This window comes from Nelusetta ayraudi, unplaced genomic scaffold (genome assembly GCF_046127955.1).
Source record: "Nelusetta ayraudi isolate G7.1 ecotype Tasmania unplaced genomic scaffold, CSIRO-AGI_Nayr_v1 ptg000018l, whole genome shotgun sequence".
In the NCBI taxonomy this organism is placed as follows: Eukaryota; Metazoa; Chordata; class Actinopteri; order Tetraodontiformes; family Monacanthidae; genus Nelusetta; species Nelusetta ayraudi.
This window is the reverse complement of record NW_027466068.1, coordinates 567,777-592,500: the sequence shown is the minus strand read 5'-3', so window position 1 is coordinate 592,500 and position 24,724 is coordinate 567,777. Positions and strand designations below refer to the sequence as shown.

General features: G+C 49.8%; 2 protein-coding genes and 1 pseudogene across 2 annotated transcripts; 2 read left to right on the top strand and 1 right to left on the bottom strand.

Moving 5' to 3' along the window:
* The first annotated feature begins 1,300 nt into the window (after window positions 1-1,300).
* LOC142887703 (zinc finger MIZ domain-containing protein 2-like) lies at window positions 1,301-15,050 on the top strand. Its single transcript, XM_076025523.1, has 20 exons — window positions 1,301-1,840; window positions 6,143-6,242; window positions 6,342-6,456; window positions 6,604-6,812; window positions 6,907-7,066; window positions 7,335-7,577; window positions 7,657-8,025; window positions 8,110-8,202; window positions 8,311-8,494; window positions 9,026-9,167; window positions 9,379-9,457; window positions 9,549-9,680; window positions 9,797-9,902; window positions 10,523-10,680; window positions 10,790-10,857; window positions 10,949-11,017; window positions 11,526-11,812; window positions 12,227-12,399; window positions 12,791-13,021; window positions 13,173-15,050. The coding sequence occupies exons 2-20, from the start codon at window positions 6,193-6,195 to the stop codon at window positions 13,278-13,280; spliced, it is 2,976 nt and encodes a 991-aa protein (XP_075881638.1). The 5' UTR covers window positions 1,301-1,840; window positions 6,143-6,192; the 3' UTR covers window positions 13,281-15,050.
* A 2,492-nt stretch (window positions 15,051-17,542) lies between these two features.
* Window positions 17,543-20,826, top strand: ppiaa (peptidylprolyl isomerase Aa (cyclophilin A)). Its single transcript, XM_076025553.1, has 4 exons — window positions 17,543-17,703; window positions 19,822-19,941; window positions 20,118-20,290; window positions 20,423-20,826. The coding sequence occupies exons 1-4, from the start codon at window positions 17,638-17,640 to the stop codon at window positions 20,553-20,555; spliced, it is 492 nt and encodes a 163-aa protein (XP_075881668.1). The 5' UTR covers window positions 17,543-17,637; the 3' UTR covers window positions 20,556-20,826.
* Window positions 20,827-22,615: 1,789 nt separating this feature from the next.
* Window positions 22,616-24,512, bottom strand: LOC142887711 (mitochondrial-processing peptidase subunit alpha pseudogene; annotated as a pseudogene).
* Window positions 24,513-24,724: the final 212 nt, after the last annotated feature.

The window sequence follows — 24,724 nt, the reverse complement described above, 5'->3', positions numbered from 1 at the left end:
AGACTCGGTGGCCCCCTTGTGGCTGGCAGCAACACAGTTTTAAAAAACACTCAAACCCCCGCCCCCCCCATCACATTTTCCTCAGATGTTTGTTTTTTGTTTTTTCATTTTACGATTTTCTGTCGATGCACAACAAACTGATCTGATTGCAGAGAGATGAGACGACACCCTAGACATGAGACAAAACACAAGTAAACTGGAGCCAGTTCCCTTGACAGACGTCTCAATTATAAATGAAATAATCATGAAATAATTCCCTGAGCATGATCAGTGTTTCTCGTGTCAGTGAACTCTGCAGAAACGAGGGAAAGTTCGTCCATGTGCAGTTTGCTCCGCTATTCCAGGTACAATCCCAGACACTGGCCCTTTGCAGAGAGCTGCAAACAGAGGGGTAAATCAACTATTTGTTAGTCAGTGTTATTGTGTGTGTTTGTGTGGCTGCTTCACTGAGGACAGGGGAGACCAAAGAACTATTTGTGTACAACCTTTACCTTTTTTTGCAACAGGAATCTAGGGTGAAAAACCCGTTCTGCTGAAAGGTTGAGGTAAGTGTCCAGGCTCAAGTACAGTTCAAGATTTATATTGTCGTACGCACAGCAAACCAGGTAGTTGTACTACACAATGAAATTCTTATGTTCACTATGTTCCTCCTCCTAAAAAGGACTTAAATCACACGCACACCAACAAAAACAAAAAAATAGATAAAAACATAAAATTAGAAAAAGATGATAAAAGATAGACAACAAGATACTGTAAAAGAAGATAATGAAAGATTGTAAGATAGAATGGAGTGGTGTCTGCATTGTTTGGAAGATGTACAGCGCAATATTGTCAAAGAGTTTAGCAACATTCCGGCAGTGCAGGCGGGAATTGTGCGAGGTGCAGGAATGCATGAATAATGAACAGTAGCGAAAACGATGGCGATTAAAGTAAAGCGAACAACGACCTGAGCTTCATCAAGGAGGCGCTGTTCCTACTGTAGTGCTTCTTTTTTTCCCCTCTCTCTTATTTTAACCTTCACAGCAGTTCCTGTTGTGATTAATATATCTGCTACTATTGATGTGTTGCTCTTCACACCCTGCCTGCCCACTTTAACCCAATTTGTCCCGGTCGTTCTGGTTTGCGCCTGTTTCTCTCTCTCTCTTTCTCTCTCTCTCACTCTCACACACACACACACACACACACACACACACACACACACACACACACACACACACACACTCTCTCTCTCTCTCTCTCTCTCTCTCCCCCCTCCCTCCTCCTGTGTGCCTGAATGTCTCTCACCCCCTCTCTACTCTCCCTCGACCTGCTGCTTCTTCTCACCACCACCGGCACAGAAATGCGGAGGCAACACGCCGCCGTCTCAGCAGCGTCACCCTCTGCCCAGTAGCCCACCGCTGCCCTCACTCACACACTCGGCCACACGTTTGCCCAGATCGTTTTTAGTGATATTTATTCATTTTTAACTCTTCGGCCACAGCGGAGTCATCAGGAGGCCATGGTGTCGTTTGCAGGAGCCGGATAAGTCGACGGAGAGGGCCGGGCGGCGGTGACAGCCAGCCGGCCGGAGCTCCAGTCGAGACTGCGGGGCTCAACCTCGGCCTCCGTGTGGGATTCTATCCCGGACCGCTGCTCGTTTGCACCCTATGCGAGGGCTTGTTTGAAGCGCTCATCCGCCGTCGACCCTAGTGGACCGCTGTGGGGTTGCTTTTTCGGAGGTGGGGGTGCTTGCACTCGGTCCTGGAAGCCCCCGGAGGCCTGGAGGAGCTCGGACTGCGGAGAGCCGCCGGAGCAGAGTTCACACACCGCGGACATTAAGGAGAAGGAGGAGGTATGTTGGGTTGGTTGGCTCGCTCGTTTGGAGGAAAGAAAAACGGCTCCTGTTAGCCCTGTGTTTGTGCGATACTGGTGTGTGTGTGTGTGTGTTTTTTTTAGCGTCACGGCTGACACTTTTATTGTCCCATTTGTACACGGAGGACGTGTCGTAGCCACACGTTAAATGACATGGTGTCAATGTTTTGTGTTCGGAGGCAGGAGGGAGAGAGAAGGAGCGAGCTGCAGCTAACTAGCTGCGGCTAGGCTAGGCTAGGCTAACTGCTAGCCTCGGAGCATTCCATTGTCAGAGCCCGCTCGGGGCCAAGCTCAGCGTAACAGCTGTGGGAGGACGAGCACTTTCTCAAGCACAGCGCTTGAAAGAAAGAAAAAAAAAATACATTGCTCGTTGGTGGACTGTGCCATTTTTCATCTTTACGTCCCCTCCACCACTACCCGGTCCCCCCCGGCGTGCTCTTTTTGCCATCTCCGCTGAATGCTAACGCTTTAGCGACGGCTCCGCGGAGCCTCGTATCACTGGCTGCCGCTGGCTGGCTTGGCTGGCTGCTTGCTTGGGCTCTCCGCTTCGTTAGCCGCGTTAGCATTAGCCTGTACCTGATTGCAACACTACAAGGAATTTCAAAATGTCTCCTCCGACACTGTCATTTTGTCGGCGGCCAGACGGAGCCGTTGTGGTGGGGGGGCCCCCTCTGGCTGGCGGAGCACCTCGGGCCCCGGTCACTCCAAGCTCGGGGTGTTTTTGGTTTTCTCTTCTTCCTCATCTCGTCTTGTCATTCTTCTGAAGAATTAAGCCCAAATTATATCGAAGCCGAGGTTTAAAGGTGTGCGCGTGCACGTAGAGCGAGCACGCACGCACGCACTCTGTTGCGCCTGTTGGTGGTGAGTTTTGAGAAGTCGGTGAAACCAGTTTGAACCGTTTGTTTTTAAAACCTTTATTGACTGTGTCACGCGGAGGGGGCGCAGGGTTACTTTTCTTTTCTTTTTTCGAGGGGGCGGGCGGGTTGGTTTTCATTTCGATGGTTGGTTGGGGGGGGGGAGGGCGCGTCCATATTGGCAAAGAATTTCAACGGAGTTGATGCGTTGTTTTTGTTTTGTTTTGTTTTGTTGGTCTCGTGTTGTTGTCATCCTGGGGTCGCTCTGGGGATTTCAAACGAGGAGTCACACTTGGCGATTGGTCCCCAGTTGATTGAAATCCCAGCAACTCTCTGAATACAGACATACACATATTCACTACCAGTCGAAAGTTTGGACACATACTTCTGATTTAATGGTTTTTCATTCATTTTCATGACTATTGACACTGCAGATTGCCACTCAAGGCGTCAAAACTATGAATGGACACGTATGGAAGATGTATTAAACAAAAAATAAGTGTGAAATAACTTCAAACAAGTTTTATATATTTTTTTAGATGATCTTGAATAGCCACCCTTCATATGAAATATATAGAACATAACATATTTAGGTGTTTCACATTAATCCACATATCTTGCTCATATGTTTGATGCCTTCAGTGTGTGTCTACAGTGTAGGAAAAGATAAGGAAGAACAAACAGGTGTGTCCAAACTTTAAACCTCTTCCTGCAGATACATGTGAGGTAAAACAAAACAAAACAACAACAACAACAACATCTGAATGGACCTGGAGCTTGAACCCAGTGGATTGGGTGGTATAACATGATAGTGATTGATAGGATATGATGGTATGATTTTTTGCTTGTTGTTTTTCATTTTCAAAACTCCACTTCTTCCACTTGACACGGTTACTGATCGGTGAAGCGCAGGAAGGGGCAAACCTTTTGACTGGTGGGAAACAATGGGTTGTAAAAATAAAAATAAAAATAATATATATATATATATATATATATATGTATATATATATATATATATATATATATATAAATATATATATCTCATGGGATATGTAGAAAACGTGTGCTTTAATGTCTATTGAAAATGAGCAAAAGCAAATTTACGACAAAATGTATGTCTTTGAAGCCCCTTGGTATTTTGGCTCTTTATTGAAATGAGTCTGAAAACAGTGAAAAAAAACTCTTCTAGTTCGTTGGGCCGGGTAAAAAAGCTGAACAGGCCGCATACGGCCTCCGGGCCACAGTTTGCCCACGCCTGGTGTAGTGCGTGCGTCCGTCCTTGCCAGAAGGTGCTTTTCGTCCCTGAACCGGGCTGACTGGAGCCGAGGGGTCAGAGGTCACCCATACCAGCGAATGTGGTTTCAAGTGTAGGGCGACAACTTACATTGTCGTTTTTTTTAACACAACCCGGCACGCAGTGGCTTTCTCCTCGCAGGCGGCAGCTTGAACAGTGCGAGTGACTTTTTGCCGTCAGACCAGTTTGCGTGTGTGGCTTCCGTGCTTTGCTGCTGCCGCTTCAGCTCGTTTTAAGGTAAACCATCTGTTTGGCTCTGAAACAGCAGCAACAACATTCCACCTCCCTCCCATAATGCACTTCTTTTTTTTTTTTTTAAACGTTCTTAGCATTGAGAACAACGTAAACACTCAGGAGATGCATTCATGCATACACTTTCCAGTCCTTACATCTTTACCACGACATTATTTTATTCTTATACAAAAATATTGTGCAGCCCCCATGTGTTTGACACCATTACCAACTGTAGTTACATCAGCGGCGTAAAGAAACTTAGCTACGTATTCTTACATAATGTCAACACTCCACGTTTGTTGCCAAAACTGCATCTTTCCCCCCCAAAAAAATGTGTATTCGAAAAATAAATAGACACACACAAAAAAAGAAATAAAATGAAAGTGAATGAAATAAAAGTGAATGTAGCAGTAAAGTCAATGGGATTGTGATCAGCTGTAACCTGGCTTTCCATCTCTTAGTCTCTGTCTCCACTCTGTTCCGCTGGGAGGCTGCGGTAAATCTAACCTCTATTAATGGATTCCACCGGCCCCAGAATTTACTTCTGCTTTCGGGTTGTTGTTGTTGTTGTTGTTTCTATTTCTCTTTCTCGCTGCCCGTTTCAAGTATTTGGCTCTTTGCAGTTCACACGCGACAGAAAAATCATTGGCAAGCGAACAAACGTGAGCGCAGTTGTTCAGTCGGAGGCCAAACCGCTGGCCCACAGCAGGTGCGGCTGTCTTTCTGCCCGGGTCACATGACCACGTGGGCGGTGGGGAGGGTGTGATCAGCTGAGGAGCTGAGATGCAGGTGACGGTGGGTGGGTGGGTGGGGCCTGGCAGTGTCCCGCCCAGCAGAGTCGCGGCTCTTCTGGGGTTGTTTTTCCTGTCGGGTCGGCTGCAGGTTCAGCGCCGCCTGTTCAGCCACTTGTTGCGTGGCTATTGTGTCACATTGGCTCCACCCATACAGTTCAGGGTCACTGAGAAGTTTCACATCACCAGTCGTTGTGCTGTTTGTGTCCATGGCAGCGTCATGAGAATTTGATGCTGCTCTCAGTTGTTGGCTCTGATTTTTTTTCTTATTTTTCCATTGACCTTCATTGTGACACAATTGTAACACATTTTATTTATTTTGTGTGTTGTTGTTTTTTTTTTGGAGTGACTCAGGGTCACGGTGAGTGATCTGGTCAGGTGAGTTAATTGGTCATTTTTCAAAGTTTCGCGCTCGAGTTGAATTCAAAGAGAAAAAACATTTCCGCACTGGACATCCAAACATTTTTTTATTCTTTCAAAGCAAAATGTGAAGCTTTTTCTTTTCTTTTCTTCTTTCCTGCCGGCGGCGACTCTCGGCCAATCCCGTCCACGACTGTCACATGACATCACAGCGCGGAGTGAATGAGTTGGCGGGTATCTGTTGAAGTGGGTGGATGAATATACAGCTGTGACTCAGTCGTCCTCCTGGTCTGACTGCAGGATTAGAATAAAACCCGAATCGATCAAAAACCATCAGCTGCTTTAAACAGTGCTGCTTTAAAATGAATCTAAACCAGGGGTGGGTAAACCACAGCCCGGGGGCCACATATGTGGCCCGTTAAGCCTTTTAATCCGGCCCGCCGAATTTTGGAGGAATTATATTCATTAATTATATATATATATACAGTCTTAACAACACTCCATCCGTCTGCTGCTGCTCCGCTGCCCCCCCTCTGTCAGATTTCAGAAGCCCCTGTTGCCCCTGCTGGCGCAAAGCATTGTGGGTGTTGTATGCTGGATGGATTCTGTATTACTTAAGATGAATGTGCAAGGTTGTACAATGTTTGGGAGACAAAGAAAAATCTCCTGTGTGTGTGTGTGTGTGTGTGCAAACCAAAGGGCATGATGGGAAACATAGTTCTGATCCAGTTCTCATCGTTCCTTCTCTCCGCCAACAGGACATTTCCTGTCCACCTGATTGGACGCGTCCGGGCCAGCTCCTCCCACCATGAATCCCCTGAACCAGATGAAGGCCGGACTGGTCAATAACCCACACAGGTATGAACACACACACACACACGCGCACACACACACACACACACACACACACACACACCCTCGTACACTCGCGCTCACACACACACTGTGTGTCTGCAGTGACGGCTCGTACCCCTACGACCCCTCCAGCTGGCAGCAGCCCACCAACCAGCCAACAGGTTCTCTGTCTGTGGTCACCACCGTGTGGGGCGTGACCAATCCCTCGGCCAGCCAGGTATGACATCGTCGTCGTCGTCTTCATCATCATCATCATCATCATCATCATCATTAGCCCCGCGGAACTTAAATATGGCAATAAAAGATTCTGTCAGTCAGTAGAAGGTTTCTGTGTCATGCTGAGGTCTGTCTGTCTTTCCACCAGGGTCTGGGTGGAGGAGTGATGGGGCCTGGGGCCAACCCAGGAGGGGGGCCCATGATGCAGGGTCCCGGAGGTCCGGGCATGGCGGCCGGGCCTGGAGGCTACATGGGCCAGCAGGGCTACGGCGAGCCCAGCAAAGGCTACATGAACCAGGGCATGTATGGCCGGACCAGCGGCGGCTACGCCGGCGGTCCGGGCGGCTACACGGGCAGGTGGGTGCCACTCGGCCAACGTCTTGAAAACCCCGACCCACCCACCCACCCCACCCTGAAACTAAACTACCACGCCTGAACTCCCCTCCCCCAGTTACCCGTCCAACCCAGGAGGCACCAGGGGGTCAGCTGACTTCACCCAGGCCGCCGCCGCCGCTGCCGTGGCAGCCGCCGCCGCCACGGCGACGGCCACTGCCACCGCCACTGTGGCTGCCATCCAGGAGAAACAGAACCAGGAGATGAACTATGGGCAGGTGGGTGGGGCACAGCGCCCTCTGCTGTTGGAGAGGAAGGCCAAGCTGGAATTTCTGTCGTCGTGGAGATTCTTTGATTGATTGATTGTGTTTCTTTCAAATATGCAAAAAAAAAAAAAAAATTGAAATGTTGTCAGTGAAAATTTAGACCCTGTCAAAAAGATCCTTCTTGATGACTGTGAGCAGACTCCAAGCATCAGTGTGAGGACTTCAGCAGTTGTCACTGCTGATCTGACTCTGGTCTGATGTGTGTGTCTGTGTGGCTCAGATGGGAGGCCCAGCCTACAACAACCAGTTCATTTCTCACTCGGGCCCCCGCGGCCCCCCTGGCATGGCCCCAGGAGCTATGGGCCCCGGACCAGGACCCAACAGGGGTCCTCCCTCTATGGGCCCCATGTACGGACCCACAGGAGGGCCTCAGAGGGTCCCGCAGCACCCAAACTACGGCCCCGGACCCCAGCAGGGCCACATGCGGCCCCCGCAGGGTCTCAAACGGCCCTACAATTCCGAGGTGAGCGATCGGGCCCGGGTGGAAACCGAATGGTTCTAGGACCCAGCGGCCAGAGTCTGACCTCTGGGAGCCTCTTCAGTCTTTCGCAGGGATGTCCCAGCAGTACGGCGTCCCAGTGGCCTCTGGCGGAAACGTGATGTCGGGTCCCGGCGGCGGCGGCGGCGGCTCGTTGGCCGGTCCCGGGGCCGTCGGTCACGGTGGGCAGGGCCCCTTCCCCGGACCCAACATGTACCACCCAGGTGAGACCCCGCTGGCCGCAGACAGTCAGGCTCCATCCTCCAGGCAGGGGGCTGCGGATCGGAGAGGCTCATCAGTGTTGTTGCCTGCAGGTCCTGGAGTCCCAGGCCCCGCCCAGCAGCGCTCTGGCTCCTCCCCCTCCTATCAGGCCCACAAGATGTCACTACCGCAGTACCCCCCCTCCGGGCCCCCCAGCGCCCAGTACTACAAGGTGTGTGTGTGTGTGTGTGTGTGTGTGTGTGTGTGTGTGTGTGTGTGTGTTTCCTAACACAGTGCTCTAATGGTTTTTGTGCAGCAGGAGCAGTTCAACGGTCAGGCTGGAGGTCTGAGCGCCCTGACCACAGGGGGCGCTGGAGGCGTCTACAGCTCCTTCAACCAGTCCTCTGGGGTGAGTCAGTGAGTGAGTCGGGAGTTTTGCTCCTGACTCCAACCGGCAGCATCTCATATCTCTCTCTCTCTCTCTCTCTCTCTCTCCCCACGCCCCCACCTCCCTCAGCCTGGTCGAGGGTTGCCAGGCTACCCCTCCTCCCCGGTCCCGGGAAACCCCACCCCTCCCATCACCCCCAGCAGCTCCATGGTGCCGCCCTACATGTCGCCCGGCAGCAGTGACATCAAGCCGCCGCCGTCCTCGTTCTTGCCCGACATCAAACCCAACATGGCCGGTCTGCCCCCGCCCACAGGTCAGCACACACACACACACACACACACACGCACACACACACACACACACACACACACACACACACACACACTCACACACACTGCCCACAGGCGGCCTGCAAGTGTCTTAATCAACGGATGGACAGATACACACACCATCAACAGTTTGGACACCAATTGTTTTTAATCTTTTTTTTTATCTTTCTAACTTCACTGCAGACACTGAAGACATCAAATATATGAGCAAGATATGCCATTCATTATGCAGCAAAGAAAAAAGAAAAACACTCTAAATATGCTTTTTATGAAAGGAGACCATTTTGAAGAAGTTAAATATAAAAGGTGTTTGAGTTATTTGACGCTTTTATTGTTTCCTCCATGATTCCACGTGTGTTCAGACGTAGTTTTGATGCTTTCAGTGAGAAACTGCAATGTTAGCAGTCATGAGAATGAAAGAGAAGACGTTCAATTCATAGGCTGAGTCCAAACTGGTGACTGCTGGTGTAGGCAGGCAGGCAGGCAGGCAGGCATTGATCCTCTCTCCCTGGCAGGTAACCCCAGCGACGACCTCCGCCTGACCTTCCCGGTGCGGGACGGCGTGGTCCTAGAGCCCTTCAGACTGGAGCACAACCTGGCCGTCAGTAACCACGCCTTCCAGCTGAGGGAGTCTGTCTACAAAACACTCATTACTAGGTGAACACACACACACACCTGCAAAGAGTCAGTTTTGAGTCATTTTAAACTTGACACTCACATCAGAGGACATAAAACCGAGAATCAACCAGCCAAACTGAGGCGTGTGTGTGTGTGTGTGTGTGTGTGTGTGTGTGTGTGTGTGTGTGTGTGTGTGTGTGTGTGTGTGTGTGTGTGTGTGTGTGTGTGTGTGTGTGGGTGTGTGTGTCAGACCTGACCTGGAGCTCCAGTTCAAGTGTTACCACCACGAGGATCGACAGATGAACACCAACTGGCCGGCGTCCGTCCAGGTCTGATCTCAAAGATCGCCGCCATCTGATTGGAGGAGGAGCTGCATTCCGTTTACTCACCTCCCTCTCTCCTCCTACCCCCCTCTCTCAGGTGAGCGTCAACGCCACGCCTCTCACCATTGAGCGAGGCGACAACAAAACCTCCCACAAGCCCTTGTACCTGAAGCAGGTGTGTCAGCCGGGCAGGAACACCATCCAGATCACCGTCACCGCCTGCTGCTGCGTACGTGCACGCACACACACACACACACACACACGCACACGCACAGAACTTGTGAAGACCACTGTGTGAGTGTCCAGTCAGCGTGGACTCAACGGCGCCCTCTGTGTCCCCTGCAGTCCCACCTGTTCGTCCTCCAGCTGGTCCATCGTCCATCGGTGCGCTCGGTGCTTCAGGGCCTGATGAAGAAGAGGCTGCTGCCGGCTGAGCACTGCGTCACCAAGAGTAAGAGACCAAGACCAGACCAAGACTAGAGAGCATGGAGACCAAGACCAGACCAACACCAGACCAAGACTTTATACATCAAAGAAAAATAACAACTAAATTCCAGTTTGCTTCTAGATGGAACAGCAGCATCTCTTTTCAGCAAAGTGTCTTTAAACCATTTTCTTGAACGTTTTGCTGCTTTGCCAACTATTTTGAACCATGTTCAAAAAACAGCTTGGCTTCATGAAATTGAAAATCAATGCTCTAGGAACAAGAGGGCAGGGTGTCACTCTGGGCGTCACCAACAGAGCGTAAATTAGCAGCAGCTGGATTCTTTGCTGTTATTATTGTGTTATTACAGTGTTGGTTAAGTCTCCACTGGTCTGGATAAAAAAAGAACCCAGTCCGTCCCAGTCCCAGACCGATACAAGACCCAGTAAAAATGCCTCCGAGTCCGAGGCGAGACCGAGACCCTTTAAAAGTGGTGTGGAGACCAAGACCAACCTCCAGTGCTGCAACAGTAGAGCTTCAGACTCTGAGCTTCCAGTGAGGAATGAGCCTGGTGATGGAACCGCTGCAGTTTTCACCCATTTACACCCCCCCTCCCCTCTTGCCTTTTCCCCCCTCTTGTTTCCCAGTCAAGAGGAACTTCAGCAGCGGCTCCATTCCCGGCACGCCGGGTCTGAACGGCGAGGACGGCGTGGAGCAGACAGCCATCCGGGTGTCGTTAAAGTGTCCCATCACCTTCCGCCGCATCCAGCTGCCCGCCAGAGGACACGACTGCAGACACATACAGGTCAGCGAGCCGTCGGCACTGAGGCCCCGGCGGCAGGAGAACACAAGAGGTCCTGCTGAACTGACGCCTGTCTGTCTGTCTGTCCGTCTGTCTGTCTGCCTGCCTGCAGTGTTTTGATCTGGAGTCGTACCTGCAGCTCAACTGCGAGAGAGGAACGTGGAGGTGCCCCGTGTGCAAGTAGGTTGTTTTTCACACGTTGGGTCGGGAGGCTGCAGGTTCTCCTGCCCACTCACTCACTCACCCGGCTGTCTCTGTTGGTTCTGCGCAGTAAGACGGCTCTGCTGGAGGGTCTGGAGGTGGACCAGTACATGCTGGGGATCCTCATCTACGTCCAGAAGTAAGAAGCATCATGTTTGTGTGTTGTGGGGGGGGGATATGCCAGAGGCGGGTAAGCGGAGCAGCAGCAGATGGATGGAGTGTTGTGGTGATCTATCAGGGATATTATGGAGAAAACATGTTGCTGTAATGTCAATGAAAAATGAAGCAAAGCAAAGTTACAGCAAAATCAGTGCGTTTGAAGCCCCACCAGGGTGTTTAGCTCTTAGAACCACCTGGAACCTCCTAGAACCACCAGGGTGTTTAGCTCTTAGAACCACCCGGAACCTCCTAGAACCACGAGGGTGTTTATCTCTTAGAAGCACCTGGAACCATCTAGAACCTCCTAGAACCACAAGGGTGTTTAGCTCTTAGAACCACCCGCAACCATCTAGAACCTCCTAGAACCACCGGGGTGTTTATCTCTCAGAACCACCCGGAACCCTCTAGAACCTCCTAGAACCACCAGGGTGTTTCACGGCCGTAGTTTGCCCTGCACTCAGCCTCCCCTCCTCTCCCTCCCTCCCCAGCTCGGAGTACGAGGAGATCACCATCGACCCGGTGTGCAGCTGGAAGCCGGTTCCGGTCAAACCCGACGTGAAGGAGGAGTCGGACGGCCCGGTGCTGAAGCGCTGCCGCACGCTCAGCCCCAGTCACATGGTCATGCCCAGCGTCATGGAGATGATCGCCTCGCTGGGCCCCACCCCTTCCTCCGCTGCGTCCTCCGCCTCCTCGCCCATGGCCTTCCCACCGCTGCCTGCAGGGGGCGGCGGCGGCAGCAATAACAGCAGCAACACGCCCGACTACCCTGGTGCAGGTACCCTGGGCCTGCAGTTTGCCCACCACTGCCTTACATTCATTTTCAGATGTTTAAAGAAACTCATGGGTTTTTTTTTTTACTCGTTTTGTTGATTCTGGTATTGTTCTAATGCGAACAACCTGCTGTCCATCCAGCTGGACGACTGAGTCACAGCTGCACTCATCCACTCACTTCCACAGATACCCGCCAGTTGTAATGACTCTTAAAATGTTTGGAAAAAAATAGATGAAGTGCAGCTATTTTATTACCGACTTACTGTTAATATGATTTCTTTAAGTTGGGCAGGCCGATGAAAAAAACGAGCTGCCCGTGGCCCCCGGGCCGTAGTTTGCCCACGCCTGTCCTAGTCTGTTTCCGTTGGCTGCTGAGTGGTCATGTGACCTGTCCGTCCGTCCGTCCGTCCCTCCTCAGCTCCGTCCTACGCCAGCCAGTCAGCCGGCTTCTCGGACTACAGCGGCCCCGGGACTCCCGGGGTGGGCGGAGACTTCTCGTCCCCCGGACCACCTCCGCTCTCCTACCAGTCAGAGCTGTCCAGCGCCCTCCTCACCCCGGACAAGCCGCCCCCCCATCCCATGGCCGGACAGGTAGCAGCAGCGGGCACCGCCCTCCTCCTCCTCCTCCTCGCCTTCCTCCTCCTCTCCTTCATCCTCCTCCTCCTCCTCCCCTTCTTCCTTCTCTCCTTCCTCCTCCTCCTCTTCCTCCTTCCTCCTTCTCTCCTTCCTCCTCCTCTCCTTCCTCTTTCTCCCCCTCTCTTTCCTCCTCCTCCTTCCTCCTCCTCCTCCTTCTCTTCCTCCTCCTCCTCTCCTTCCTCTTCCTCCCCCTCTCCTTCCTCCTCCTCCTCTCCTTCCTCCTCCTCCTTCTCTCCTTCCTCTTCCTCTCTTTCCTCCTCCTCCCCTTCCTCCTCCTCCTCCTCTTCCTCTGCTGTTGCTCAAACTCTTGACGTGTCCTCGGTGTCTTGTCGTCCCCCTCGCTCAGATGTCGGTCCCGGGACGCCTGGACTCAGCCCCCCATGGTGCTCCGCTCTCCCAGCAGCAGCAGCAGCAGCAGCAGCAGCAGCAGCAGCAGGCGCTGCACGGTAACTCCCAGCTCGGCGGCGGCGGCGGCGGCAACCCCATGATGCAGCGGGGAAACCAGAACCAGCGGCTGCAGGGCGACGGCTCCTTCGGCCTCGGCGGATCCACGGAGGTTCCCGAACCAACGCTGGATGTGAGTAGAACCCAACCAGCAGCTGATAAAGCCCAACAACAGTCGGAGAAAACCAGCAGTGCGCGCCAGCTCTAGCGTTAGCCAGTCGGTCATGTGACTGGCGGTGACCGGTGGGTTCTGATTGGGTGCTGTCTCTCCTGCGCCTCCACAGCTGCTTCCTGAGTTGACCAACCCGGATGAGCTGCTGTCGTACCTCGGACCCCCGGACCTTCCCAACAACAACAACGACGACCTGCTGTCCCTCTTTGAAAACAACTGAACACACACACACACACACACACACACACACGCACACACACACTTGTACTGTAAAGCGAAAAGATGAACTCTGCGTCCCCTCCCCGCCAATCACGACTGGCGGTCGGACCCGGCCGCCGTCTGCACAGGACGGATCAGGCAGAAGAAAAAACGTCTTTTAACGTTGTTGAGTGTGACGCGACGAACTCCATGGTGACTTTGTAATATTGTTGGCTTTCTTTTTTTTTTTTATTATTATTACTCAGTATATTTTGATGCTTCATCCTTCATTCCTCCAAGTGTGTGAGGCCGGTGTGAGCTGATGCGCGTGCAACACTCACACACACTCACTCACACAGCAGTGATGACGGAGCCGCCTGGCCTCCCGACCGGAATATTTCTTTCCTGGTCGGAATGATTTTTAACATGTGATGGTGTTTCGAGTGGAAGAGGAGCAGGGCAATTTTCCAGCATTTACACTCAGCCGCAGTGTCTCAGTCAACCCTCATGTAAACAGAACCACAGACTGATTTTAAAGAGAAGAACTGAGGCCTAAAAGTGAATATTTATTTTAAGCTCTTGGTTTTTTTTTTTTTTTTTTTTTTTGTCTTTTCTATCGCTGTATTTTTTATATTTTTATTGGCAGACTTTTTGTGGCGCCTGCATTCACAGGTCGGGTCAGACGTCCAGGGAGCAGTGTGTTTAGCCCTCTGTTGACAGCCTTCTGCTCATTTGGAAGTGTTGTTGGAAGGCAGAGTGGTTTATTAAACTGGAACACACTTGGCGCACGCTTCCTGAAAAGTAAGTTGGCCAAAGTGAGAGAAGGTCTTGCCTCGATTCCCCAGGAGTTCACTCACACAGACGCCGATTATTGGGGGGAAAACATCGACAAAGGGAATTTAGCATAAAATTAAAGCTCGACGGGTAGAATTTTAGACTTCTTGCCCTGGAAAAAAAACCCACTGGTTATGGTCTGACTGTGAAATAGTCCTAGTATCTTCTGTAGATTTAGTCTTTTAACGTCAATACGGTACTTCAGAAGGCAACATAATTTTTGGCTTTTTTTTTAGAAATCTAACGGTAGTCTTTGGACTCGGCACAATGAAATTTGTCCACCGTCCATTAATCAAGAAAATTTAAAGAAGAAAAGTTCCTTCCTGTTTTTTTTTATTATTATTATTATTATTTTGCTTATTACAGCAAATATGTCCTTCCGCTGATTCTGTCTCTTGGAAGTGAATTCTGCGCTACGGTGACGTGTTGAGAAAAGAAGCTGAGTGTTGAATGCCGCGTGCCCGCCTGCTGCCCTCGGAGCGTGCGGCTGAGTGTAAATATTATTGCCTCACATCTGGATTTTTATCAGATTTTTAAAAAGCTGGAAATAAAAACTGCACAGTGAGAGACTTTTGCCTTTACTGCTCCGGCTCGGGACGACGAGGGAAAAAAAAAGAATTATACCAAACTATAAAAGCAAGTGACTGCCGGCCTGATGACAGCTGCAGTTTATACAGGTTGTAATGACAGAGGGTCCATCTTCCTCCTCATCATCCTCATCATCCTCATCCTCCTCCTCCTCCTCCTCCTCCTCCTCCTGTATGTTGTAAAGTGATTAGAGTCCAGACAGTCGTGGTGTCTCCAGTTCCAGTGAGTCCAGTGGCTGCTGGAGCAAAATAAAACATGTACATGTCATTATGTATGATTCATTAATGATGCTAATAATAATAATAATGATAATAATGACAACAATAATGATGATAACCTTTGTAATTTAATAAACACACACTGGAAAGACGGAGGAAGACGTTTGGTTTTTGTGCGATGAGAATCCATCAACTGGTGCTGAGACACAAAGCCTGGGAAAAAAGAACTAAACGAAGATCTTTAAAAGGTGCAATGAGTGTAAATACATTGCTGGAACTGGTGCGACGTCTAATCTAATTTGCTTGATGTCACATTATGGGTTGTGTCAAAGATCAACACTGAAACCTCGAGCAGCTTGGACAGTGTTTCTTTCATCTCCTGCTTAAACTTCATTGTCTTTTCATGTTTGGATTTACACCAGCAGTCAAGACACCTGTTTCTTCCTTATAGTGACTACTTTCTGCACTGTAGATACACCCTGAAGACATCAAATATACCAGCAAGATATGTGGATTAATGTGGCAAAAGAAAAAAAAAAAGCCAAATACCTAAATGTTATGTTATATATTTTATATGAAGTGTGGCCATTCTATTTTCTGCATTTTGCCCCCCAACACACACACACACACACACACACACACACTGCGTCATATGTACAAACTTTTGGCTTTGTCTTCTTCAGTCAGCTGTGATACATAGCGGGCTCAAAGTCTTTGTACGTTCATATTGGCCAGCAGGGTGGATTGGGAGTCTCTTCCAGTAGATTTCAGTTTGACAGTGTGTGATCTGGTGGGATGGACTATAAATAGACTTCCCGCTGCCCAGTCCCTGCTTTCCCAACCAGTTTCCTTCCTTCAGATGGACTTGCAGCATTCCACCAGGAACCTGCGTCACTGTTTGCCTTCACAGCAAAGAGCTGTGGTATCAGGGCAGTTACAAGCATCCCTTGTGGGTTTATGAGCAATAAAGGTCATGAAAGGTGACTAAAGGTCACTGATCGACAACAACCCCCATCACCAGCGTCACCCACCAGCCCCTCGGCTTCTACAATAAGCAAAATGTGGTGGCATTTTACCAGGGGGTAGATGATTTTACAGGTGTATGTGTGCCAGATGTGGTGGTGTTCTGCTGGTCAGAAAGCTCACTGCAGACCATGTCATGTTTGTAGTGTCCAGTATGTACTGCCTGTGTCTGCGTGGGTTCTCTCCGGCTTCCTCCCACAGTCCAAAAACATGCATGTGAGGTGAATTGGAAACTCTAAATTGACGACAGGTGTGTGTAGGTGTGTGTGTGTGTGTGTGTGTGTGTGTGTGTGTGTGTGTGTGTGTGTGTGTGTGTGTGTGTGTGTGTGTGAGTGTGAATGGTTGTTTTTCTTTCTATGTGGCTCTGCAATGATCTGGCCACTTGTCCAGGGTGTCACCCTGCCTTCAACCTCTGACAGCTGGGAGAGGCTCCAGCAGCAGGCAGCAGACTCCTGCGACCCTGAGTGCAGGAAGAAGCAGGTAGAGAAAATGGAATTAATGAATAGTGACCAGCATGTGTTTCCAATTAAGAGGTAAAAGTACAGATATTAGTGATCAAATGTTGGAAGTAAATGGACACAGACATGACACAATTTTCCCTAAAACTTCAAAGCTATTCAATATTTTCTCACTCTACTGTTTACTTACTAGAAACGCTTACTTAAACGTTTCATTATTATCATTATTTTTATTACAGAAAACTTGACGCTAGATGCGTGCCTGGCGGTTCAAATAAAAGGAAATTAACTTTGGAACTCATTTTCTTTTTCCTCCTTTGTGCGGAAATATGGACGGACCGCGCCCTACTACTAGACTGGACGGCGGGTCGCGCGCTTACCGCCACCGACCGCGAACGTGCACTGACACGAGGACGCACGACGCGCGCTGCTCCAGTCCAGGAGGGACGTTGGTGTGATTGAACTTGGATCCTCCTGGGAGGAAGGAGGGGGGCGGAGTTAGCTCACACAGGCTTTGGGCGTCATACCCCGCCGGAACAAGTCCATCTGCTGTGAACAAATCAAGCGTACCCCGTCAAGCCGCCTGGCTAGGACTGGTAATAATTGCGGTGCGTCGATTTTCCCTAGTGGCCACTTGAGGTACTGCAGCAGAATAGACCGCAATAAAAAAATAAACTCCTCTAGAACGGCTGACAGGACGACCTTTGACCTGAGACGATGAAAAAGGCTAGAAAATCACCGGAAAATATTTCATTCCTAGCGTGACGTCACGGCGCCGTACGTGCTGCTGTGTCTCTCTCGACCATTACCTCCAGTTGTCCCGATTTGTTCTGATTAGCTGCGTCCTATTGTTATCGCGGGACTTACATGCATAGGTTACATCGGCATTGGTATGAAGTGCGCATGCTCTGTGCGTCCTCTAACGCGGAAGTTGAACAAACTCCATTCAAATGAATGGGGGGTTGGGGTATGGGGAGGCGCCATATTTTCGGGGAAGGGGTGATGGGCAGCGGAGGAGAAGGGGGAGGGGAGCGAATGAGCGGCGTCGCGACCGTGCTCGCCGTTGATTGGCCGAACGGGATAAAAGTTGGCTCCTCTGGCGCCGCTAATTGGCTGCTGTATGCCGCCCACCGAAGCGTTATATAAAGTCAACCCGCAGCGTCCCATCTTTCTTGGTTGCTTGTGTCCAGCAGCGTATTCCCGACACCGGTCCGTGGAAGTCTCTCTCGCTCGCTCTTTCTCCCTCCAGTCGGCAAAAATGAGCACCAAGTGCTTCTTCGACATCACGTCCGCCGGCGAGCCCATGGGCCGCGTCGTCATGGAGGTAAAAACTGGCCCCCTTTGTTTTTGGTAAAGCTGCGGCCCTTCGCAGCCCGCCGACAGTCGCTGCAAGGCGGCTAAGCCGTTTAACACCCGCCGGGCTCCAAGAGGGAAACAAATACTAATTGCATAAAACTCATTCTGCGGGTGAATAGGTTGCGACTCGTCGTTCAAGCTCGCTGCGGTGGCGTGATTACGCCTTTAATGTTGCGCCAAGAGAATCGCTGCAAGCGGGGCGGGCGGCACGTGCACCGGGCGCGCGTGCCGCCGATCTGACGCAGTTTTCTGCTGCATTGGTAGCCAAACGTGGCCGTCGTCTCGTTTTGCTGCTGCTGTATAGAATCGAGAAAGTTTATTGTATGCGTTGCAACTTTGATCAGCCCTCCCCTTCCTCTCCCCCCATCAACGACGGTGTATGCGAGTAAAACCGCAGTTTCGACCCCTCGAACGTCAGGTGGCGGATGTTGCGGCCCGGTGAAAAAAGGCCGAGGTGCCGTTGTGTAAGCCCTCGGACCCCGCCGCGACTGACGCCGAGTGCCAGCTCATTCATTCAGTCAGTTGCGGGTATTATTCCGACTTTACCCAGTCAAAACATGGAAAGCGTTCGATTTATTTTTTAAATGGTCTAATTGACGAAGGCGAATCGACCCCGCCTGCTGCAGACAAAAGCGTAGCCGGCCCTCCCGGCCCTTTTGTTGCAGCCGCCGTTCTCGGCCCCTCCGGCTGTCAGAGGGAAACCGCCATGATCGCCATTGACGAAAGCTCTCGAGTTTGCTGGCGGTTATGAGTGTTTTTTTTTTTGTTTTTTTTTTCTACTTGACGGGTCAGACCATTATGCGCTGCCCAGTGGTGTAGGACAGGGTGATATACCCGGGAATATATCGAGTATAAAAACTTATTTTTCAGTCAACATTGGGTATGTCCTCTTCTTAATGTTGTATTTAAAAATAAAAAACAAAAAAAAACAAAAAAACAATAATAATAAAATAAATAAATAAATAAATAAAGGCATGAGAGTATATCGCCCTTCTCCAGGGACCACTAAACTATTGCCAACCAGTTAGCCACTGAGGCTAGCCGCGCCGGTTCCTGTATTCTCGAAACTATGGTCTTCTGGAAAGTTCCATTATGATGTCGCACGAGGACGGAGGGAGGGGTGAGCAGGGGGTTACTGAGGGAAAAAAATGCGGCGGAGGGATACATGGCAGCCGTTTTTTTGCATTCAACATTAACGAACGCGCTTATGTAACACAATTATTACAGTGTCACGTACGGAACAAACCCCACCTTCACACCTCGCGCAGTACTATTATTTTTAACATTTGCTTTAATTGCGGAAGTAAGACCGCATGCTATGTGCTGTTAGCATGCTAGCAGACGCTTCCACCCATTTTGTCGTCGTCGTTGCTGTGACATTTTATGGGCGTTACCGGTTATGTGCAAGGGTGATTCTGAAGACCGTCGTCTAAAATAAAAGCGATATGTCCACGTAGGTGTCAGAGTTGTATGTCGGTTTAATCAGACCCGGATGCAGCTGCATTAGGGTCCTGGGGTTTTGTTTTTTGTTTTTTTCTAAGGGAGTGGTTGGGTCCGAGATGTGCTGCAGACCCCTCCTCGCTAGGCATGCTGGCATGTCGGCATCTCTGCTGTGCAGTCCTGGCAATTAACGGTGTGCCTGTCATTCATCGCTGGCAGCTTACCTGCTGAGTGCACCCATATCCCCAGGCTACTAAAAAGGTGTTCAACAAATACAGTGACTCACTTTTTTGATGTTTTGATCCAAGGTGTTTTTTTTATTTCCTCATGCTGAAACTATTTTTAGGCTTCTGATTCCGCAAGCCAATTCTGCAGCTCGGTGGTTTGAATGATCCGACGCTGCACTGACGCTCTGCTCTCCTCAGGGTTGGCCCACTTACTGCTGCGGTCATGTGTTCGTTTTCCCCGACATGCAGACGCACTTACACAATCGAACAAAGTCCTCCTCAGTGTCTGAACCTTTGCCAGTTACGGCTCAGTTCTGGGAGGGGGGGCAGCCAGCCAGCCAGCCAAACTTTACTTACGGGGTTCACAGCTCTTATTAAACTGCAGAGGAGCAAGTTGACTGACTGTTTTGTTTCCACAGCTCCGGCCTGACGTTGTTCCCAAGACTGCTGAGAACTTCCGTGCCCTGTGCACTGGTGAAAAGGGCTACGGCTACAAGGGCTCCATCTTCCACCGCATCATCCCTGGCTTCATGTGCCAGGTAACAAGTTTAAAATGTGTACTCATCAATGTGTGTGTGGCATCATGTCTGGACAAGATCTTCCAACAGAACCCTGGCCCTGGAAGATTAGCCATCACTTTACAATGGAATTGTATAGTCATTTCTTCATCTGCTCATTTTCAATTGGCTAAATTGACCATCTCATTCACGTACAGGGTGGCGACTTCACCAACCACAATGGAACCGGCGGAAAGTCCATCTACGGCAACAAGTTTGAGGATGAGAACTTCAACCTGAAGCACACTGGACCTGGCATCCTGTCCATGGCCAACGCTGGGCCCGGCACCAATGGCTCGCAGTTCTTCATCTGCACTGAAAAAACAGCATGGTGAGCGTCGAGCACATGGGTCACATGGGTCTCTGTCATTGTTGGAACGGCGGCAAAAGTGATGCTGGTCGGTGCTCTAGCGTCACGCTAGTTTGTGTAAACTAATGCCGACCAACGGTGTTTTGTCTGCAGGCTGGATGGGAAGCACGTGGTGTTCGGGAAGGTGGTCGAAGGGTTGGATGTGGTCAGGAAAATGGAGGGGCTGGGCAGCCAGAGCGGCAAGACAAGCAAAAAGGTTGCGATCGCCGACTGCGGCCAACTCTGAGCACTGAAGCCCCGCCCCCTAATCCTTTAGTCATAAGCCTGTAGGCCCCACCCCAACCTACCGTCATTCAACATTCCTACTGATGGTGCGTCATGACCTCCCCCCCTTTATCCCCGCCCTTCTTTTTTTTATTCTGTTCAATTCAAACTCGTGTTGCTGCATTTGTGACTTGCCTTTGAAGTTTCTTTTGCATTAACATTTTTTATCCAACTCCAAACGGTTTTTGTTGAGCGAAAAATGAATAAAATGAAAAGTTGCCTTGAAGGAAAAACTGCCTCAGTCTCTTTCCTGCAGCGCTGGCTCAGTGTTCAGTGTGTTGAAAGCATTGAGATGCTGCTGGACTAACTTGACTAAATGTGTCCCTGTTCATCTCTTCAAAACCAACCATACAAAGTTTTTTAAAGACCTAATGTATGTCAACTGATGCAGTGCTACAACTCAACATCAATGATTTCCAGATGTTGATTTTAATCTTTAATAGTGTCTGAAATTGCTTTGTTGATTACATTTTTACTTCACTAAACGTTATCCAACTTGTCGCTGATGTTTTGGCAACACTGCAGATGTTCGTAGTTGCATAGCGAAGTGAAAATGTAGGTTATGTTTTGTAACCTAAAAACGTCCAGCAGAGGGAGCTCTTGAGCTTTCAGTGAACAACTAATCCGATTCGATTCATGCAGGTAAATTGACTCGACACGATTGTGTTCATTATGTCTTCAGTGTAAGAAGACAAACCCATGACTTGACACAAGTTGATGGACTCATTTTAACTTGGACCAAATGGAAAGTAACATTGTTAAATAATTACGTCAGAATTGTATCTTTTTTAAAAAACAAAACAAAACAGTAAATGTCCTATTTTTTTGCATTTTACAATTTGATGGGGCAAATGCTTTGCCATAAAACAAGTTTAACTGGCTATAAATCTAAACTGTGGCTCTGCCCTTTAGGGGTCACTGTTTAGACCTCGAGGAGGCACTTGGTAGAGGTTAAAGCTGCTGCTTTTGAACTTGTGCCTTGTTCATGAATCTAATGCACACAGCTGTTGTATGAACATGACAACGTGACAATACACATGAGCTGAACGTTTGCTATGTGTGTGTAAATACTGCAAACCTGTTTCTATCCAATGTTTTGCAAATCAGCTTTTTTGACAAGGACCGGTGTAGGTACAGAATTAGTCTGGGTGCAGAATCGTTCCAGGCGTAGTGACTAGGTACAGTACTAGGTGTGTGTTTAATACATACATTCGTAACTGTATTTTGATTTACCTTGTATGTATATCTATACATAGAGAGAGAGAGAGCATTTCGTGTATACAACATTAATACAAAGAAAGTACCGTAAATACGCCAGGCTTAAAAGCTTAATCAACCGATGTAGTTTGTCCTAATAGAGTTGCCGTATGTGACGTCATTGGCAGTCGCCCACCGGACTGAGGCGACTGCCAATGACGTCACATACGGCAACTCTATTAGGATGTAAATGTACCGCGATCTATCCATATATCACGTTCGACCGCGATGTCGAGGTATGTCCCAATGGAGTTTTTTTTTATTTTTTAAATATAGATATTTTGGTTTATTTGTGGTATTACTTTTTTTTTTTTTTTAACTTGGATTTTACACAGTTAAAAATATTCACGTCAGTCGGAGGACACGTAACACTGCAACACAAGTGTGGTTTGGTGAGCGGCAAATGCGGCTGAAGACGTGACGCGAGTCTTTGAACTTCCACAACCACAAACAAGGTTTAAACCGACAGATTGAAAATACTGAAACACATCAGAGCTTCGCACGTTTGCCAAAACAGAATGAACGCTTCTTTAGAGGGACGCTGCGTGATTCCCTGAAGCACTTTACAGAATTGTTCTCACATTCTTACCAACAGACACACACACAGAACAGAAGCTTTTAGTTTTTCCAGTGAACTGGATCCGACTCTGAGCTGTTTGCATTTAGCCAATGATTGTTGAACACCTCTGTCGTCCACACACGTGATCAGCGCGACAGGGTCGCTTGCTTTGTGAGTGATCTTCATTCCTCGAGCCCACAGGCAGATTCATTTATGAGGATACTTTAATTACACACTACCCTGTCAGTTAACCTGAGCTTGGACCAACGTTTACATTTAACAGGTGTATTATGTCTCTCTGAAGGCCAAACTCCAACTAAATGCTGAACTATGGCTTCATATCAACAAGAAATAAATACTCTAGCTGTACGCGGGAAATGTAGCTGTAAAATAAAATGTGACCTTCTTTTTAAAATCCTCGCCCTTCTTCCACATGCTAGCTAGTCCCCTTCCCGGAGGCTAGCGAGTGTCGGCTGCGGCGTTGCGAGGCGGCACTAGTGTAATCTTTCAGTCCAGTTTATTTACAGTGGTGTTTTTACAGTGGCGTCAGACTATCAGGAAGAGGCGGTACATGCGCGGCAGGCGCCCGTCCTTGCTGGACAGGGCCGTCTGGATGTGTTCGTAAGTCGGCATCTCCGTCAGGTCCCCCAGGGCGGCGACGGCGGGTTTGCTGCGCAGCATCTTGGTGGCCACTCTCTTGATGTTGCTCGCGGTCACGTTACTTATTAGGTGACAAAGTTCATGTGGCAGCTTCTTCTTCCCCGTGGAGAGAACCTGGCGACTGACATCTTCAAAGATCACCGGCCGTGACTCCAGGTTCATCATCAACATGGACTTGAGCTGAGTTTTGGCCCTTTCCAGCTCCATCTCTCCTGCATTGCTGGACATCTGAATGAACTCTCTGGTTATGATCTCCACCATTTCTCGCACCTGTCTGGGGTCGGCGCTGGCGTGGATACACAACAGACCGCTGTCCTCATAGCTGTGGTGGTATGAGGTAGCGTTGTACATCCAGTGATGCCTGTTGAGCACGTTCAGGTAGAGGCGGGTGAACATGCCTTTTCCTGGGCCTCCTGCAGAGAACGAGCCACCTCCGCCCATCATCATGTTGAGCACCGCGAAGGAGATGAAGTCATCCTCCAGGAAGGAGCAGCTCTCCAGGCCGATCATGATGTGGGTGAGTTCTGGGATCGGGGTGGGACCAAGGCTCACTTCAGACATGTCCTTCTCCATCTTGACGATGCCACCGGTGTACTGAGCGACAGAGAGGTCCACATTGGCACCCGAACTCGTTCCCCACACTGGTCTCGCGTTGAGCAGGTACCTCCTGGCGCACTCGACCAGCTGCTCGTGCTCGATGCCCACCCCGGCCAGCACCATGTGCTCAGGACAGTAGTAGTTCTGCAGGTAGCTGTGGAGCACCGCCTTGTCTATCTTGTCCACGTTATCTGCTGGGCAAAAGCGCGGCAGTCCAACTGTGTTGCCCCGGTACGCAGCAGCGTGGATCATCTCAGTGAGTAGCGGTTCGGGGTCCGGCCTCATGTTTAAATCCTCCCGCTCGAAGCGCACAGCCATTTTGGTCATCTCGATCTCTTCCTCAAGCAGCCGTGGCTGTAGGACAGCATCAGAGAGAAGACTGACCACTGTGTCGAGACCCTTCACTTCCGCAGACACTGCGTACATGGTTGTGTCTCTCGATGTTTGACAGTCACAGATTCCTCCATATTTTTCCAACGTGAGAAGAATTTCATCTTTACTGCCATACTGAGCCGTGGATGAAAAGGCTAGTTTTTCTATAAAGTGTGCTATTCCACTCGGATACTTTGCTTCATGTCTCGATCCAGAATTAACTAAAATTCCAACTGTGCAGAATTGACCGAACTTGTTTTGAGAGGCCACTTTGAGGCCATTTTCAAGAGTAGTGATCCTGGTCTCATACTTTTCCTGACCGTCTACGGAGGCAAACACGGGTTTGGGAATCCCAGGCAGCGGACTTGAGAGGGAGATATTTGGGTATCCGCCACCGCTGCTGTACTTTCTGTAAGCTGTGATGCCAAACCTTTGAACACGACTCCATCTAGACATGTGAGTGGCCATCTTGGATCCTCCTGTCCCAATGGAGTTGCCGTATCGGCAGTCACTTCCGCCCGGAACGATTCTGCAGCCGGACTAATTCTGTACCTACACCTGTACACCTATAGACATAATAAATGAATAGACCCCGCGTCGGCCGCTACCATCTATTGGCGCTGTCGAGAAATGCAGCCGCCATCTTGGACCGGTTGTCCGCCTCACTCTGAACCGCTGTTTGACCG